This window comes from Lonchura striata, chromosome 6, assembly GCF_046129695.1.
Source record: "Lonchura striata isolate bLonStr1 chromosome 6, bLonStr1.mat, whole genome shotgun sequence".
Lineage (NCBI taxonomy): Eukaryota > Metazoa > Chordata > Aves > Passeriformes > Estrildidae > Lonchura > Lonchura striata.
Genome location: NC_134608.1, coordinates 17,472,531 through 17,488,880, shown reverse-complemented (window position 1 = coordinate 17,488,880; position 16,350 = coordinate 17,472,531). Strand labels below are relative to the sequence as shown.

Here is a 16,350-nt window from a genome sequence, read left to right as displayed (position 1 = left end):
CTCGTTTGTCAGTGTTTTGCTCGATCCCTCCTTCTCCCTTGCTCATCTACACTAGGCAGTGCTGAAAGCAGGTAGAGATTGAAACCCGCTTCTTAAATCCCATACTGGGACCTGGCACCTGCCAGTACTCCTCTCTTCTCCCACTCATGAAAACAGGCTATGAAGTTCTGGACATACACCGCAGTTGAAGAGGGAAGCACAACCTCTATCCAAGGTCTGTGACTCTGCAGGCATCCTTTGCCACACACAGCAAGCACGGAGCAGCAGCAGGCATGCAGCTGTGCAGGATGAGGACAGGACAGCAGCAGGCACACGGCTGTGCAGGATGAAGACAGAGGAGCAGCAGGCACATGGATGTGCAAGATGAGGAGGAGCAGAGTGCACACAGCTGTACAGGATGAGGACAGGGCAGCAGCGGGCACACAGCTATGCAGGATGAGGAGAGAGGAGCAGCGGCACACGGATGTGCAGGATGAGGACAGGGCAGCAGTAGGCACACAGATGTGTAGGACACAGGGTAGCTATGCCCCTCTGCACTCCCTGACACCCAGACAGAGTGTCTCTAAGGATTTGTCCCTGCAAGGACTGCCCACAGCAGTGCTGCTGCATTGCTTCCTTCAGCCCAGCCTAGAAGAGCTGCCCATGTCGTTGTCGCCAACATCTGTCACCAAATTACACAGAGGTTCTGGCAAACCCAGCCCACTGAGTCAACAGTCACTTCAGCCATAAAAAACCGGGAGATTCTCTGGCTTGCAACTGCATGTGTATGCTGATTTTTTTTTGTTTCTGGGGGTTAGAAGGGATCAAAATCCCTCCATTTCTATGCCAGATGTCCACTACACTTCTACTCAGTATGAGACATTATCAATAAATCTCTATGAGCATAATTAAAATACTCTCAAAAAGGCAGCAGTAACAATAAAGGAAGGGCCAGAAACATGCTTTGTTCAAATGCACAAATTACAGTTTTAATCCATTATCGAAATTATTTATCTGTCCTTCCGCAGAGCACAGTAGTGGGGGATACTTCCACAGGTGGTACAGGGACAGTGTTTCCCCTGCACCCCACGGAACACGGGGGCAGCCGAGCCCTGGTCCCACCCTGGTTTCCACAGAACAAGCCAGGGGTCCAGGGGCACCGCCGGCCAGCGGGGCGATCCCCCGACACAAGAGGGGCCCGGGTCTCCGCTCCCAGCGCCGCCCGCCCGCCGTGCCGCGGAGACGCCCCGTCGCCACGGCGACCAGCACGCCGCCCGCCCCGGCCGCCCGCCCGCCGGACGCGGAGAAGCGGCAAGAACCGCCTCAGCCGCCGCCAGAGCCGCCAGCGTCACCGCTCCGACCCGGCGCTGCTGCGGGCCCTGCTGCAGCCGGCTCACCACGCCTTCCCCATGCGGGGCTGGGCAGCACGGGCCATGAACCGCATCCCGGCCCTCACTGGCGTCGAGGAGAAAGCAGCTCTGCTAAACCGCAGCGCCTGCTTTCCTGCCTCGCGGATGGCAGCCATAGATACTGTCTCTTTGCTAACACTGGTCGTAAATGAATGCCAGATCAAAAAACACGAAACAGAACAGAAAAACTCCACCCCACGTCTGTTTCACTGAAGCCAAGGAGAAAATCCAGGCTAATCCTAAGGGCCACCACAGGCACCCGTCCACCACCGAGGGCTGGTCAAGCCACCTGGGCACCAGCTCAACCTGGTGGGCATCCTGCGGCTGCACAGGCAACATCGGCCCCCAGCTCTCCCGGGAAAAGAACGAGCCCATTTCCCCAGCGAGGGAATCGTGCCTTCAGCAAATGGGATAAGTGGGCACTTCAGAGCTCTCCATTTGCTTATCTGCATTTTTATTTCAGGCGCTCCCCTGCCAAAGGGCTGTAGCAGAAGCCTGCAGGCTCTGCTCGGAAGGGCTGATGCCAGCAGGGGCACGAGCAGGTAAAGGGCCAGGAACAAGGCCACCCCAGCACCGTCCCGGGCTCTCTGCACTAGCACATGCCACACTGCATCACCTCATTACATTTAACGTCTCAGCCAAGAACCATACCCAACACCACGGGAAAACATTTAGAGTTGTAAAATGCATCTAGTTCTTACCTTTGATATGCCTGAGGAGACGTGGGAGGTGTATTGAACACATGCGAATATGGGTGATAGGGTGTCTTTTTCAAAGCCTGAATAAGATTTTGTCTATATTCTGGGTCTATACACCACAAGGACCCCTTTCCAATACTCTGCAAAGAGAAAAGAATTTTTAAAAAATCAAATATTTGATCTAATGGAACAGCGTACTTATTTAGCAGTTTTTGTCAGGAAAAGCAGTGGGTTTGGGTTTTTTGTCTGAGAGAAGCAAATATAACTTGCTTGCCAGAGATTATTGCTCCATTAATAATGTATTATGACTATGATTTAAATCACAATTCTGAGGGGAAAAAAAAGAATGAATGTTTCGTTGCTCTTTCCTCCCTCTCTCTTTTTACTAGTTAATACGGTTTAATAATATCTAGCAATTTTCCAATCATCTCATATTGGAAAAATAAGAAGGTACAGTTAACTGTTAAAGAGAAACATTGAAGAGAGTATCTTGTTTTTGGAAGTGGTTTTCTTTTCCTTTTGCTGTTATACAAACAGAAACAAGGCTAAAAGGAGAGGGTTAAACACACTAGCAACTGTTTTAAAAATATAAGGACTTAATCCTCCAACCCACATGACATCAATGCCATTATACTACAAGAGGAAATTAATCATCTTTTCTCCCCAGAGGGGAAAAAAATACCAAAAAAACCCAAAACAAACCAATGAACCAAAACAAAACAAAAAAAAAAAGCCCACAGTATAATCAGAGTATAACCATTTAAGGGTGTTGAGAAATTATGATCAGCTAAAACAACAGTTATTGTAATTACCCTTTAATACAAGGAAAAACACAAGCAGTTAAGTAAGGCAAAGATTACACTAAAATTCAGTTTTTATTTTCCAGTTACAAGCAGTGCAATTTCATTTCTCGTCTCAATCCCATCAAAGGTCTGGCTGATGATATTTTGGACTGTTTTGTGTGAGTTCTCAAACAAATATGAAAACTTTGCCTCACCTCCACTATGAAAGCATATGGAATGATAGTTCAGGAGCAGTCTTGATCATACATATGCAAACACCAATCCTAACTTGACTGAACTCAACTGGCAGGCTTTCAAGGCCTTATGCTAAAATTTTTTTGTAAATGTTGATACTTTCTGGAACAGGTGAGGGAGGCTGTGTTACTGCCTCTAGCTACTTTTCAAACCAGGACTATCCCTTTTCTCTGCTTCAACTTCTCAGTGAAACAAAGCTCTCAGTTAACATGTTGAAGAACAAGCACACACACACACACACACAGAGAGAGAGACAGAATCACATCAGAAGAAGGACATTATTTTCTTAAACCATACAGAAGACCAAAACTGGACACCTGTTTCCTTTTGAAAACTTGTATCTTTGCCCTACCCCCTCCTAAGTGCTCCTCTGCCCCAGGGACAGCTTTAGGATATACAGTGCAACATACAACATGCTAACAGAGAGCAAATCTGCACTAAATTCTCCTCCCCAAAAAGAAATGAAAAAGAAAAGTCTTCCTCAATGTCCCTGGATGGCTGCATGTGTACCTAGAAATTTTCCAGCACCATGTGAGACTTAGCTTGAAAGGAGAGCAGGCAGCACAACCCACAGGAGCTGTGACAGCCTCCTGTCATCCTGTCAGAAAGAAGCCGGGATTCTTTATGCTGCTCTGGTGGAACAGGAGCATGGAGTCAAGACTCTGCAGGATGGCTTCCAGAGTTCAAGACCATCCATCCTTTTACTGCCCAAAGCTGCCCTACCAGGAGGCCACAAAAGAGTCTAAGGGGAGACATCTTCCAGCTCTTGAAATAAAGCAAGGCCCTGATATGGCCAAAAAAGCCCAAGACTAAAGGGGCCAGAGAGACAGCAAGCAAAAGCCTCTGGCTCTCATCTCAGTAAAACACTACAGTCGACAACTGAGAGACCCAGTGCTGCTGTCAGCTGTGGAAGCATTGCACCACACTTCTCACAGCAGTCTGCAGTAAGGAGGTTGTTACACTTAGCCCTCTTAAAATATGGGACAATAAGCCAGAAACATGACAAGCCCAGTAAGTGATTTTTAGGCAAAGGACAGAGTCAAAAATAGAATCCAAGCATCCCAAATTCCACTTCCATGCTGTAGCCAAGACCCAGACTAAGAACATAAAATTTCCTTTTAAGCAAGCAATGAGCAAAACTAGGAAATTTTTTCAGAAGAAAACCTTTGCTGGATTCCTTACTTCTTACAGCATGGGATAAGCTTATAAAAAAAAAAAGCTACACTTAAATACCTTATTTGTACTTAGTGGAACACAATATATTGTTTTCAAACTTCTCTGTTTTTCCATTTACTTCCAAGACAGCTTTTTCATCTACCTGGAGGAGATAACTCCCCAAAACCCATCAGTTAAGTTTAAGCTGAGGGCCTTACAATATGAAGACACTACAGAAGAGCAACTTCAAAACCTTTCATTACTGCTAAGATAAATTTGTGTGGCTTACCCATATTCTTGCAATAGCCAAAAATAATCTCATTGGAAAACAGGAACTCTCATAAAAAATATTGAGAAGTACACTCCTCGTTAAAAAAAAGAAAACACTGGGAAGGCAGATTTACTATATTTTCACTGCAACTGAACTGACTTATAATTTACCAGCAAAAACAAATGTAATTTAAGGCAAAGCTTGCCAACTTTGCAATGTTCTCTTTTCAGATAGTTATTTTTGTTTTTCCACAATCACATAACAGAGCATGAATAAAAAGGAAAACTGAAATGACATCTGGTTAAGAAACCTTCTTGACTGCTGGGAGGTGTGAAGAGCTTTGTTAACTGTCTGTTCAGATGTGTCATTAGTCTTCCCATATACAGAGCAATCACGGGAAAGGAAATCACTGAAGCTCAGACCCGGTTAGTGATTAATTTCCATCTTATGACACTTGGCGTGCTGCTTCACTACCTCCTCCAAGCCAAAAGTCAATAGTGACTCCAATCAAAAACCAGCAAGGAAGGGTCAAAAATAAAAAAATGTCTGGATTACATTTGTCTCCCAGGCAACAAGTGACTGAGGAGTGGATAAGAGCCCCCTGATCTCCTCAGCACTTGGCATACTTTCAGACCTCCCCACACGCCACCTCCTCCCAGGGCCAGGCATAGGCACCTCCTTCCTGCCAAGCACAGGTCACAGCTTCTGCATTGAATCCTGGTTAAGGTGATTTAAAATTGGGGAATGTTATTACCAGTCCTCTTTATGTGGTCCAAGAGTAAACTGAGGGTAAACTATTTCAGAGGTGCTGATGAGGAGAGAGAGAAACATACAGAGTTACCCCATGAAAGTTTGACTGATTATTTTTTTAAAAAAAAAATCTTTATTATCTTTTATATGGAGAAATTGCTACTCCTTTTTACCTCATTTAATATATATATATATATATATATTTATATAGATTGTGCACAATATTGTGTACTAACTCCCAATTTATTAAAACATTTGCTCTCTCATATCTCAAATATCCAATTCCAATTCCCTCCCAGCCTCCCAGCCACTAAAGTCAGTATATTGCCATGAAAAGGTACATGAAACATTCAATGTTCACTTGGCTTCTTCTACCAATGGACTACATCTAGAAGTTTTTAAAGACTACTTTATACAACGTATTAGTATTATGTTTGGTCATTTTTTAGTAGAATTGAAAAAAGATTGAAGTTTTAAAATAATTAAAATTCTGCTTGTCAGCTCTTTCAGTTGTTATAGTTGGGTATTAATAGCATTATCCATTAGTAAAACAACTCATTATAAAGATTTTGCCTCCATATACCTCGCAACTAACTGCCTGGCCCCACATATCACACAGACACAGAAACCACAAAACACAGACTCAGGGAGATGTTAGCATTTCCAATTTTTCCTTTTGGAAGTTCTCATAACATGTTCACTTTGAATCTGGAGGAGCAGCTCCAGGTACCCATATCTTTTGCAGCAGCATCACCACCAAGATGGTCCCCAAGGGAACAGAACCCTAAGGGAAATCTGCCAAAAGGGAGATTTTTTTTCCTCTATGATGCCTTGCATGTGCCTGGGCCTTCTTCCATAAGCCCATTTCAGTAATTTTCCTCAAAGAAAACTGTTTTTCTCACACAGTTTGATGTAATTTACATTCATTAAGCTGGCTCACATGAAGGGTGTGACAAGCATCCAGAGAGCTGTGGCAAAGCAGAGGAGGGATGTGGGGACACAGGGAGGAGAATGGGAGCTGTTCCCTTCTGTAGCAGGAGCCCTGGTGGCATCCTGATGCATGTGAAACAGCACACTGAAAAAGGAAAACCAGGATCTAGCTGGACAGAAAGCAGCTGGTAAGACAAATGGCAAAACCAGTATGACACAGAGCAGGGGTACAGGGGCTGGGGTGAGCTGGGCAGCAAGGCTGGCAGACAGCCCTGAGGGAAAGGCCAGGCTGTGCATGGGAAATCAGAGACACCAAGAGACTGAGCACCAACACAGGTGCCTGGAGGCCAGGAAGAGAGAAACCAAAACAAGACACCCACGAGTGACTCCACAGCTCCACTCACGCACCTAAGCTATGCCAGCAGGCTGAGAATTTTAACACAGCTCTGAGTTAAGAACCTTGCTACTCCCAAAAAACAGCTGCCTACTGAGCAGATCTGTATTTTCCTTCTCCACTACCAGATCAGGAGGGGATGAGTGGCCATGACTAGGCTTTCTTGAACCAAAATGATCAGCAGTATGAATCAGGCAGCTACACAGACTGAAGAGGTGCAGATGTAAGCTATCTGAAAAGTATGTTATATTGGCTTCACTACCCATAAAAGCAAAGAGAAAAAGCAGAAATTTCCTATTACTCAACAAAGGGCATTACCAACTAACATCTGCAGCCCCAAGCTATCAAATACTGAAATCACATTACTGTGACATCTGTCCCTATCTAACTCAGTGTAGGTTGCTGCAGTTGTTAACACAGGACCTGTGAATATCACTAATATCTTCTTCAGTGATTAGAAACCTTTTGTTGTCAGTAATTCACCATCAAGAGGTTTTCTCTGGTGGATAAACCTACTGTTGTTACAACAGGTGATCTCTTTGCAAGTAATAATAGAGAGCTTACTGGGTATTAAAGGTTCTTACTTTAAGGAAATATTTATCCTGAGCTCATTGTGTCCAGTTATGCTGCAACAGCAAGCTTGAATCGAACTTTTCACACAGATCTGCCACTATGCTTATCCATGGATATGTCCAATAGCTTCTACAGGTCCAACTGTTCGATATGACCACAAAAGGGTTTTCTACAGGAGCAAGAATTGTATAATAGAACTATGCATGTCACCACAGAATTTAAAACAACTGTTTGAGTAACTACATCTAGGACCAGAATCTGAAAAAGGTAATTGTTTTAGACCAGAAGCACATTTCTCTGTGATTGCACAACATCTAATGTAGCAGCACAAGGCCATCAGCCACCTTGCTGACACTGCTGTCACTGTTGACTGCTCACACCTGTGCAGGAAGTCTAAGGGGGTGGTGAGAGCAAACCCAAGGCTGTCAGGCAGCAAGGACCTGCAAAAGCATCCAAGAGGACACGGCATGATGGAAGAGCCTATCTGCAAAAAGAGCAGGGTACTTCACTCTCCACCGACACTGCAGTCACACAGAAGACAGAGCAATTCTGGAAACCACGACTAAAACAAGTTTTTGGCTGGTTCCCAGGAACAGCAAACTATCACCAGGAATTCCTCCTAAACACAAATTCCCCTTTTCTCACCTATTAAAAACATATTTAACAAGAAAAGTGAGGTATTTTCATGAGGAAATTGAGAAGCAGAAAGAAGGCAAGTAAAATACTTTGAGTTGCACCTTATGACACCCTGTCTTCAGCTCTGAAGTGCACCAAGAGGAACACAATAATCACTCCAAAATCCACCTCAGGAGAAAATGACTTGCTTAAATAACTTTCTTGTACTAAGCAAAGAAACCTGCCAAGTGGCTTCAAAGCCATCCCAAAATACAACACAGATTACACATACTTCACTAAATATACCTCCACCCTTGAAGGTTTGCAAACATTGTGCTGCCACTATGGGAAAGAAGTGGTTCATGACTGCAGAATTCACCAAGACTAGAAAATGCAAGCCTGTTGTGACCACTGATGCAGTGTTCAATCAGCTCTATGATGGCAAGGGCAGAGATGTTTTTCAATATCCAAGGAGAGAGGACCCGTGCAACCAGGAACACTGCTCAAAGGTCAGCTCTATGCCATTCACTTGCAGACAGTTGTGACAAGAACACACCTTACTTTTTTAGTAAAACTACCCATCCCTCATGTTAGTAATCATGCTCCTTCAAATGAATTCACTCCTAAAACAGAACCAACTCAGAATCAGTTCCTTCGTTTAGATGAGGCAGAATTTGCATACCAGCATCAAAACTTGGAAAATATATTACATGACAAATTTTAAACTATTTGCCTTGCAAGCACTCAGGAAGATTTAAGATTTAAGTTGGTCTGCTGGTCGGCTTAAAACTCTATTGCTTATATTTACTCACTGGTATTTCAAGTTATCAAGAAAGTAATGTTGCTTGCTCTGATCTCGTACACAGATTCTCCTGTTGCAAGTAGTTTTCTGTGGGTGGTCACAGACAATACTAAAACTTTATCATCTATAACAGCTTGCCTATATGCGCATGTGAGTCTGGGGGGTTCTCTAGTTACTCCTTTTATAAGCAACTGAACTTATTTGCAGAAACACACAAACAAAGCATTGAATCATCTGAGGTCAGTTAAGTTTTTTCTGGGATTTTTTTTTTTGTTTTGTTTGGTTTTTTGTGTGATTTGGTTTTTTGTTTGTTTTGGTTTTGTTGTTTTTGTTTTGTTTTGTTTTGTTTTGTTTTTTAATTAAGAAGTATAACAGCTAAGGAATTCTGAAAGAAAGAAAAACAAAACCACTGCCAAGGATTCCTATCATTACAAAACGCATTCCTCAGATTCACTGCAGTCTTACATAAAAAATACAAATAACTATTCATACAGTTTAAGGGTAGATTTTCTTCATTCTCTTTTAACATTTCTAGCACAGACCAGTGGAATTCTCTACGTCCAGCTTTAAAGAACTGCACTCTAGACCTTGACTGCATTTTAATGACAGTGACAACTGCTTACTAAGCTTTTAATTTTCATAAAAATCCCCTGACCCCTAACGAAACATAGAAATTCTCCCTGCTCTTCCAAGGAAAGTCTGGCAATGTTAGGTGAGAGCTTGACACCAAGCTGAAGTAAATCTGAAGTAGTATCTGCATGCAGGATAACAAAACCCACACAAGCACTTCTGCATGTTTTCAACCTTTTCTCAGTAAAGCAGCAGTCACAGCTCAGCTCAAGCACAAAGGTGAAGAAGCGTAACAAGAAGAGACTAGCTAAAACACAATTACATGACCATAAACATATGCTCATCTAATGCATGAAATTAAAGTTTTGTTGCAAAAGCTTGCTGGAGTACAGTGTTCAACCCAAGTAAGCCAGCTGCATCAAAAAATCATCAGCATTTCTCACGAAAACAAAAGATTGGGGCTTTTTAAATCTTATTTTGCTCCAAGTAAAAACATCCATTACTTCAAACCATGCAAGTCCAAGTATTTTTCTTCACACTCATCTCTTGGTATTTTAGCTTATTTGCTCAGTGAGCTACCCCAGACACCAACCCAGCCATCAACCTTTTATTCCCTTGATCTGACTTTATGAAAGTGGCCTGGTTCTTCTCCAAGTTATGCAGCCACTTGAACCACCTCCATGTCTCTGCTGTACTTCCAGTCACAAAATGGGCACTGTCTTTCTGACTGGAGAAGCTGAGTGGGTGTATTACTTCCCTAAGAATGGAAGTATGGTTAGAGAGGAAAAGGACTATGTCTCAAAATTAAATAAAACAAAAAGGAAGCCAAGCACACAAATAAACAATGATACAGGAATAAAGAGGCCACATCAGCACAGAGATGTAACAGCTGAGAAAAAGGAAGGCTGTGGTATTCCATAGTCAAAAAAATTCAACCTATTTCAGAGACAAGATGCAGCATAATATCCTGCAACACAAGAAAGTGCTACCAAAATGCACACTGTCCAGTGGTCTTCCAATATTAAAGGAGTTCAAATCTCACCAGCACAAGACACATCAGAAGTTTTCTCTGTACCTCTGTGCTTGAATGTGTTATCAGAGTGAAAAGCCCTGCCCTCTGCAGCAGTGCCTTCTGAGGCTGCCCACTCCTCCCCAAACCTGCAGAGAGCCCCATTAGTAGCATCACAGACACAGAGCCTATGGCTTTGTCGACCTGCCACAGGTAGAGCAAAGGAACAGCGGGCACGGGACTGACTGCTTTTGGGTTTTACACAAATGAAGGCATTCATGGGCTTTTAAGCAATTTTTTTCCTCCGCACTCCCCCTCATGTGTACAAAGAAGTTAGGAATGTCTTCTAGTGCATGACCTAGGCACCGAGCAAGTCTGAGCTGCAGCCAAGGCTGCCAACCCAAAGCATTTCTCCAGAGTCCAGGCTCCTGATCCTGCAAGGAACACTTCAACACCAGGTCTGGAGTGATTCTCTACCCTTGTTTCAGTCAAGGTGACTCACTGCCCATGGGCACAGCTGGTCCACTGCTCCTCCAGCACACCAGCAGGTGTCCATTAGTACAGGTAAGCTCACACAAAATGACTGCTAACAGCCATCAGTGGACCTCCTACACCACATTAGCTTCCCACTGCTCTCATCATAAAATGATTCCTCCAACAAGCTCAGCAGGTGTTGCACTACGTCACCCAACACTAAGAGTCATATTTAGCTTGTTAGGTATCTCCTTGTTGAGTTTATATGCGAACCACTCTATATAGCTATTACTGCCACCCAGTAACCCTGCAAGCAGCTGAAGAAAGCAGCGTCATTAGCCGCCCTTAAACAATGCCAGCCTCCTATATAAAGTTGATGTTGTTCTGTGCCAGTACCTAGCAACCCCAGACACTGCCCAAAGTCTCCCCAGGCTAGGCAAAGTCCGGATGCTGAAGAAGATGGGCTGAGACACTCAAGGGAGGAACAAAGTGCAAGATCAAACAGCTGCCGGCAGACTGGGCTGGGAAAGCAGGAGAGCCCAGAGGACAAGCCTGTCATCATGACTGGCAATCACAGGCCAGTCATGAGAGAAACTAGGCAGCAAGTAGCATTAATAATGGTGTTTCAGCCTATAGAATTTCTGTGTATACGTGGAAAGTGCAATTATCCCTACACTATTGAAAAGAAAATTGAGAAGACGCAGTAACAAAAGAATCAAAAAAGAAATACTCAAGGTCACCTATAAAAACCATGGCAGAAAGGAAAAAAAACTCCCCAGACTCCAAACCAATACTCCATTTAGTGCGGTGTGCTAATTTCATATCAGAGGTGCACTCACTTAAATAACCACTGGTTATCCATGCCCTTCATATTGTCTACAATTGGAAAAGACATAAATTGCCTTTTCTTACAAATGTATAGTTACATCATATATGAAAACCTAGGGACAATTTAAAAACAACCCTTCACAGAATAGATATTAAAAAAATTATTCAACACTTATATCTGTGCTAAAGGTTTACAGGTCACTTTTTGCCTACTGCTGTATTAATGACGAAATAAGCCAGTGAGTGAATTTCCAGGGGAAGGGGTTAACAGCTAGCAGAAATGTGTGAGAGGGAGTAGGTTGTACTAAATCCATTATCCGTGACAAATAAAAATAGAAAAAAGGAAGACTTGACAAAAGCTAATGGATTTGCACCATTTCCCTCATAACTGTTTATTTAATGTAGGTCTTTTCCTTGCTTAGTGTTTAATATTGGTTTGCACAATGTATTGAGGAGAAAAACCAGGCACTTTGATAAATCTTTTGAGAGGTTCCCTGGATGTGGGGTTTCCAAGTGTTCCTGGGTTATTTACAGAAACAAAGCTGTGCTCCATCCCAAGCCCCACTCAGCTACCTCAACAGATCCCTGTCACCTCCAGCAGGCACATGCTGAAGAATAACCATCCTCCTGCAACAGAGACCTCAGAGCTACCAACATCCATCAACACACACATTTCTTTGGCTACTTACATACACATTCTATTCTGCTTGTGTCCCATTTCCCTGCTGGGTTCAGAGATATCTATTTTTTACTATCTTCCTATTTCCTCCTCTTTCTCATGGCTGAATGAAACCCCAGAAAGCAAAATAAAACACCTTCCCATGCTGCAAACATCCTCCAAAATGAAGCAAATCATGACTGCAGTGAAGTTTTCATTTCGTTCACACAATCCAAATCAGCATAAACTAGTCAGGGCAGGGCCTGGTTCAGGAGCCTCAACAGCCCAAATGTTATAACCTGAAACCTCATGGACTCAAAAAAATCTGGGACTTCACCATGACTTGGCATTTTTGCAAGCAGCCTACACAAATCATCTTTCCACCCAAACACCAGGTACCACCACAAGCCTCTGGAGAAATGCCTCCTAAATTAAACAGTAAGATCAATGGCTCTGTGATGAAGACAAACCAGGGAAGGACCAGTTTAACTCTAGGAGCAAAGCAGCGTCCTGTGGGGAGGTCAAAATCCAGCAGCTACAGTACACACACTCCCTCTTGGACAGTGGGCACCCTGGTGGGACTACAACTGCAATGCCTGTGGGAGAGGGCTTTCCTCACCTAGTGGAATTTGGCATCTCATTTTTACTGCAACACAAATTGAGCAAGAAATCTCACCTGAGAGGCACACCATTGAAACCTACATATGGCCAGAGAGCAGCAAGCTCTTATTGGGACCATCTGCAGAGTCAGAGCACTACCATCTATGGCAATAACCTCTTCCTGCATCTTCTGGAGTGCTGGCCATGGAGAGTCCAGGGAGAGTCAAAAACACACCTCAATTGCACTGGAGCCTTCCAACATACAGAGGCTCTAATCTCAAGATGGCAAGGAAATTACATATGCAAGTAGAGACAGGGAGTGGGCTGCTGAACCACCTACCTGTCTTCATTGACTGCCATGTCACAGTCAGTGACACCCCCTCCCAGTCCTGGCTGTACCTTTGGTCTCCTCTGACCAAAGCAGTGTGAGAGTGTACAAAGCTTCTTCCCACACCAGCTCCAGCCCATGGATGGCTGGAGATAGCCAGGGCCATGGCATCACCACAAGCACAAACAGGAGACCCCTTTGGCACGTGGGTTAAACATACATTTCCACCTTGGCAGCAAGCACAATCCCCTCACCCTCACTGAAAAGTGCAGGGCACCAGCCCCCACTGTGCTACAGCTGGGGAACCAGCACCCAGCCCCAGGAGGATGAGCAGCCTACTACAAAGTCAGGGAGAGAGAAACAGGTGAGAAAGAAAGCTACATTGTCAGGTTTCATCCAAATCATCCTCAAGGTGAAGTTAAGCTAAAAAGAACAATGCAGGAGCTTTTTGTTGTGGGAGCCATTCAGACATACCTATATTTTCTCCCACTTTAAAGTCTACTGCAGAGGCAAAAGCTTGTAAAAAAAGCAAGAAGATGAACTTGCTTAGTCTTCAAAGTTTAATTCAAAGTAAGCTTCATTAAAACTGTAAGAAGACTCCCTTTAATATTTATCTCCACACAGCCATCTCAAAAATAGACTTGACAATTATAGGATTTTTTTGTCTTGGGTTTTTTTGTCTTGAGTTTTTTAGGTGACCACATTTTTGCAAGCATGGCTACACAGAGGTTGCAACTGGTAAAATACTAAAAGTAGCAGACACAACAAAGCTTGTCATGGAAAACTTCTACAGCATGAGCCACTGAATCAAGTGTATTTTAGAGTGGGTAATCAGCTTCCCTGAGCACCTCCATCAGTAAAACAGCTTTGAACTTGTGCAGAAAGTTTATTATAAAACACAGCAAAGTGATTACATTAGAGAAATAATATCTGAACTCATTGGTGCGCAAAAAAGGAGTATTTAAATCTACAATTTTTCCAAGGAAGTTATCAAGTCCCTAATCAAAACCTACATCTTGGCAAGAATAGAATTCACAGGTCTATTCATGTTATTTCCTGGGCAGACTAGTTCTACATTAGCAGAGCATTAATGAAAGTCTAAATACTTAACCAAATCCTGACTCAATATAAATTATTCCTCCATTTAAAACTCTGCCTCATCTTTCCAGATGCCACTCCAAATCCCACAATAATTTTGCTATTTCATAGAAACAGTAAAGAAAAAGTGAGTTTCCTCAAATTCACAGAAGAGAATCAAAAGGCTTATGACAGAGGCAGCAGCAGAGAGCCAGCCTGCAAACTCACTGAAACAGACCCAGCAGAAATAGAAATGTCCCTCTTCAGGGCGTTCTAAGCTGGTAGCAAACAGGATGTGAGCATCAGTCACTGTGTGCAGATAAGAGGTTATTCAGAATAGCAAGTTCAGGCACAGACTGGGTCTTTCACCCGGTAAGGAAAGAGTGGGAGGAAGGAGGGGGTAAGAAACAGTTTTCAACCTACACACCACAACCCAGCCTATTTGGGTTTTCCCTGGCTTCTTTTTCACTGAATTACCTCACAAGGCGTTATTTTTCACTTTCAGGTACGATGTTCACAGGACGCCCCCATGAAACAGGAAGCCTGTGTGTGTTTGTAGTGTACTGAAAGAAGAAATGACAGGTTCCTCAGAAAAATGAGACATTGGACAACCTCAGCAGCACCACCAACTCTAAGAAGAGGACTGGAGCACTTGCTGAAAGACACACCATCTACAGAAAGAAGAACTGATGCTTGGCTTGAACGGAACAAGGAAAGAAACAGAGTTTGGAGTAGGGGAGGAGAAAAGAAACTGGACGGAGTCTAGAAACTTCTAGAAAAATGCTGTGTAACTTCTACATGGGACTAAGTCACCATCTTCAACCTCCAACTCCTCAGTGTTTACTAGGAAGCTATTACTCATTCTGATCATTGCATACAAAAAGGCTGCTGATCAATATTGCACAAGAGTGATAAGTGATCAGTGATTAAACATCAGTGTATGAATTTATCTGACTTAACATGCTTGGAGTGGAAGGAAACGGTGAGAAACAATTTCTGAGCAGTGATGAAAATTGACAACTTGCCCAACATCAGAGTGGGCATGTGAGGAGTTCAGAAGTAACAAGGAAGAAAAGACTTATGATATTCTCAAAAGGTTAAAAAGCTGTCTTCCTCCAAATTATTCATGATCAAATAAGCCTTTGAACAGATCTACCATCTAAGGGAAAAGAAAATCTCATTTAGGAATGCCAAACAAGACTATTTTGATGACATAGGTGTCATGCAATGAGGCCTGCTGTGACCTGAGTCACTGCTCTAGGTCTCCTGTGATCTTTTTCTTGATCAGTTTCACACAGGAAGCCTTCATATCTGACACACCAAAAATAGCATAAGGTTTACAAATGAAAATCCTGCTTCAGAGAAGGACTGCAGTTTTTTTTCTTTTTCAAAATGCAAATGCGCTTTCAGTACAGTGCAACGATGACTAAAAGCACTGGTCCCCACATTCCTCAGACAGATGCTTAAGACCAGTTACATTTAGAGATGATGCAGGTAGGAAAAAAAGGGAACTAAGGTGTGTGTGTCAGGGGGAAACCACAAAAACAGCAATTGGAATTGAACAGCTGAAGGTGAAAAACAACCAAAAATAACATACAAATACCCCTGCAGAGAAAAATGCATAGCTAGAAAATTAAGTCCAAACTGCCAAAGGCCATACTCAAAGGTTGAACACAAAGGAATGGATGCCTTATATTGACTCCATTCATCCTACCAATACTGAAACACGAACAGCAGTCATCTTACCTTTCAGAGCTGCATCATGTACCAAACCCTGCTGAAAACCAGTAACCAGCCTTCGAGGATGGTGGTGTTGTGAAAAACTCACCACTGCTTGCCCCCACAAGAGGAAGCCTGTTACACCAGCTCCAAAGCACCAGCCCATAAAAAGGGCTGGCTGCTCCAAAGGGTCCTTCTCTCTTCATAGTTGCACCCAATGACCACAAATGCTGACATCTGCAGTGTACGGTGAAGGACTTCAGTAATTACTGTGCTTTTCTTGCAAAAGACTCTCTCAGACAATACTAAACACACCGCTAACAGAAGAGTTTGAAGGAAACTTGACAGATTATAGCTTTATTGTAGCCTCCAGAATCTGGCTTTAATGTTGCTGATTCATCACATTTTTAGCATGTTGGTATTCTAGATGTTTCTATTAGAAAGTCATGAGATGGTGCAAAGTCATGGAGGGGG

At 43.2% G+C, this 16,350-nt stretch overlaps 1 protein-coding gene across 8 annotated transcripts in view; it reads right to left on the bottom strand.

The window, feature by feature from the left end:
* The window catches only part of FOXN3 (forkhead box N3), a 207,021-nt gene that overhangs the window by 102,821 nt on the left and 87,850 nt on the right, over positions 1 to 16,350 (bottom strand). For all 8 annotated transcript variants that reach the window (XM_021531918.2, XM_077783991.1, XM_077783990.1 and 5 more), the window contains one exon: positions 2,090 to 2,226. In XM_021531918.2, coding sequence (XP_021387593.1) covers positions 2,090 to 2,226 — 137 coding nt within the window. The remainder of the gene's footprint in view (positions 1 to 2,089; positions 2,227 to 16,350) is intronic.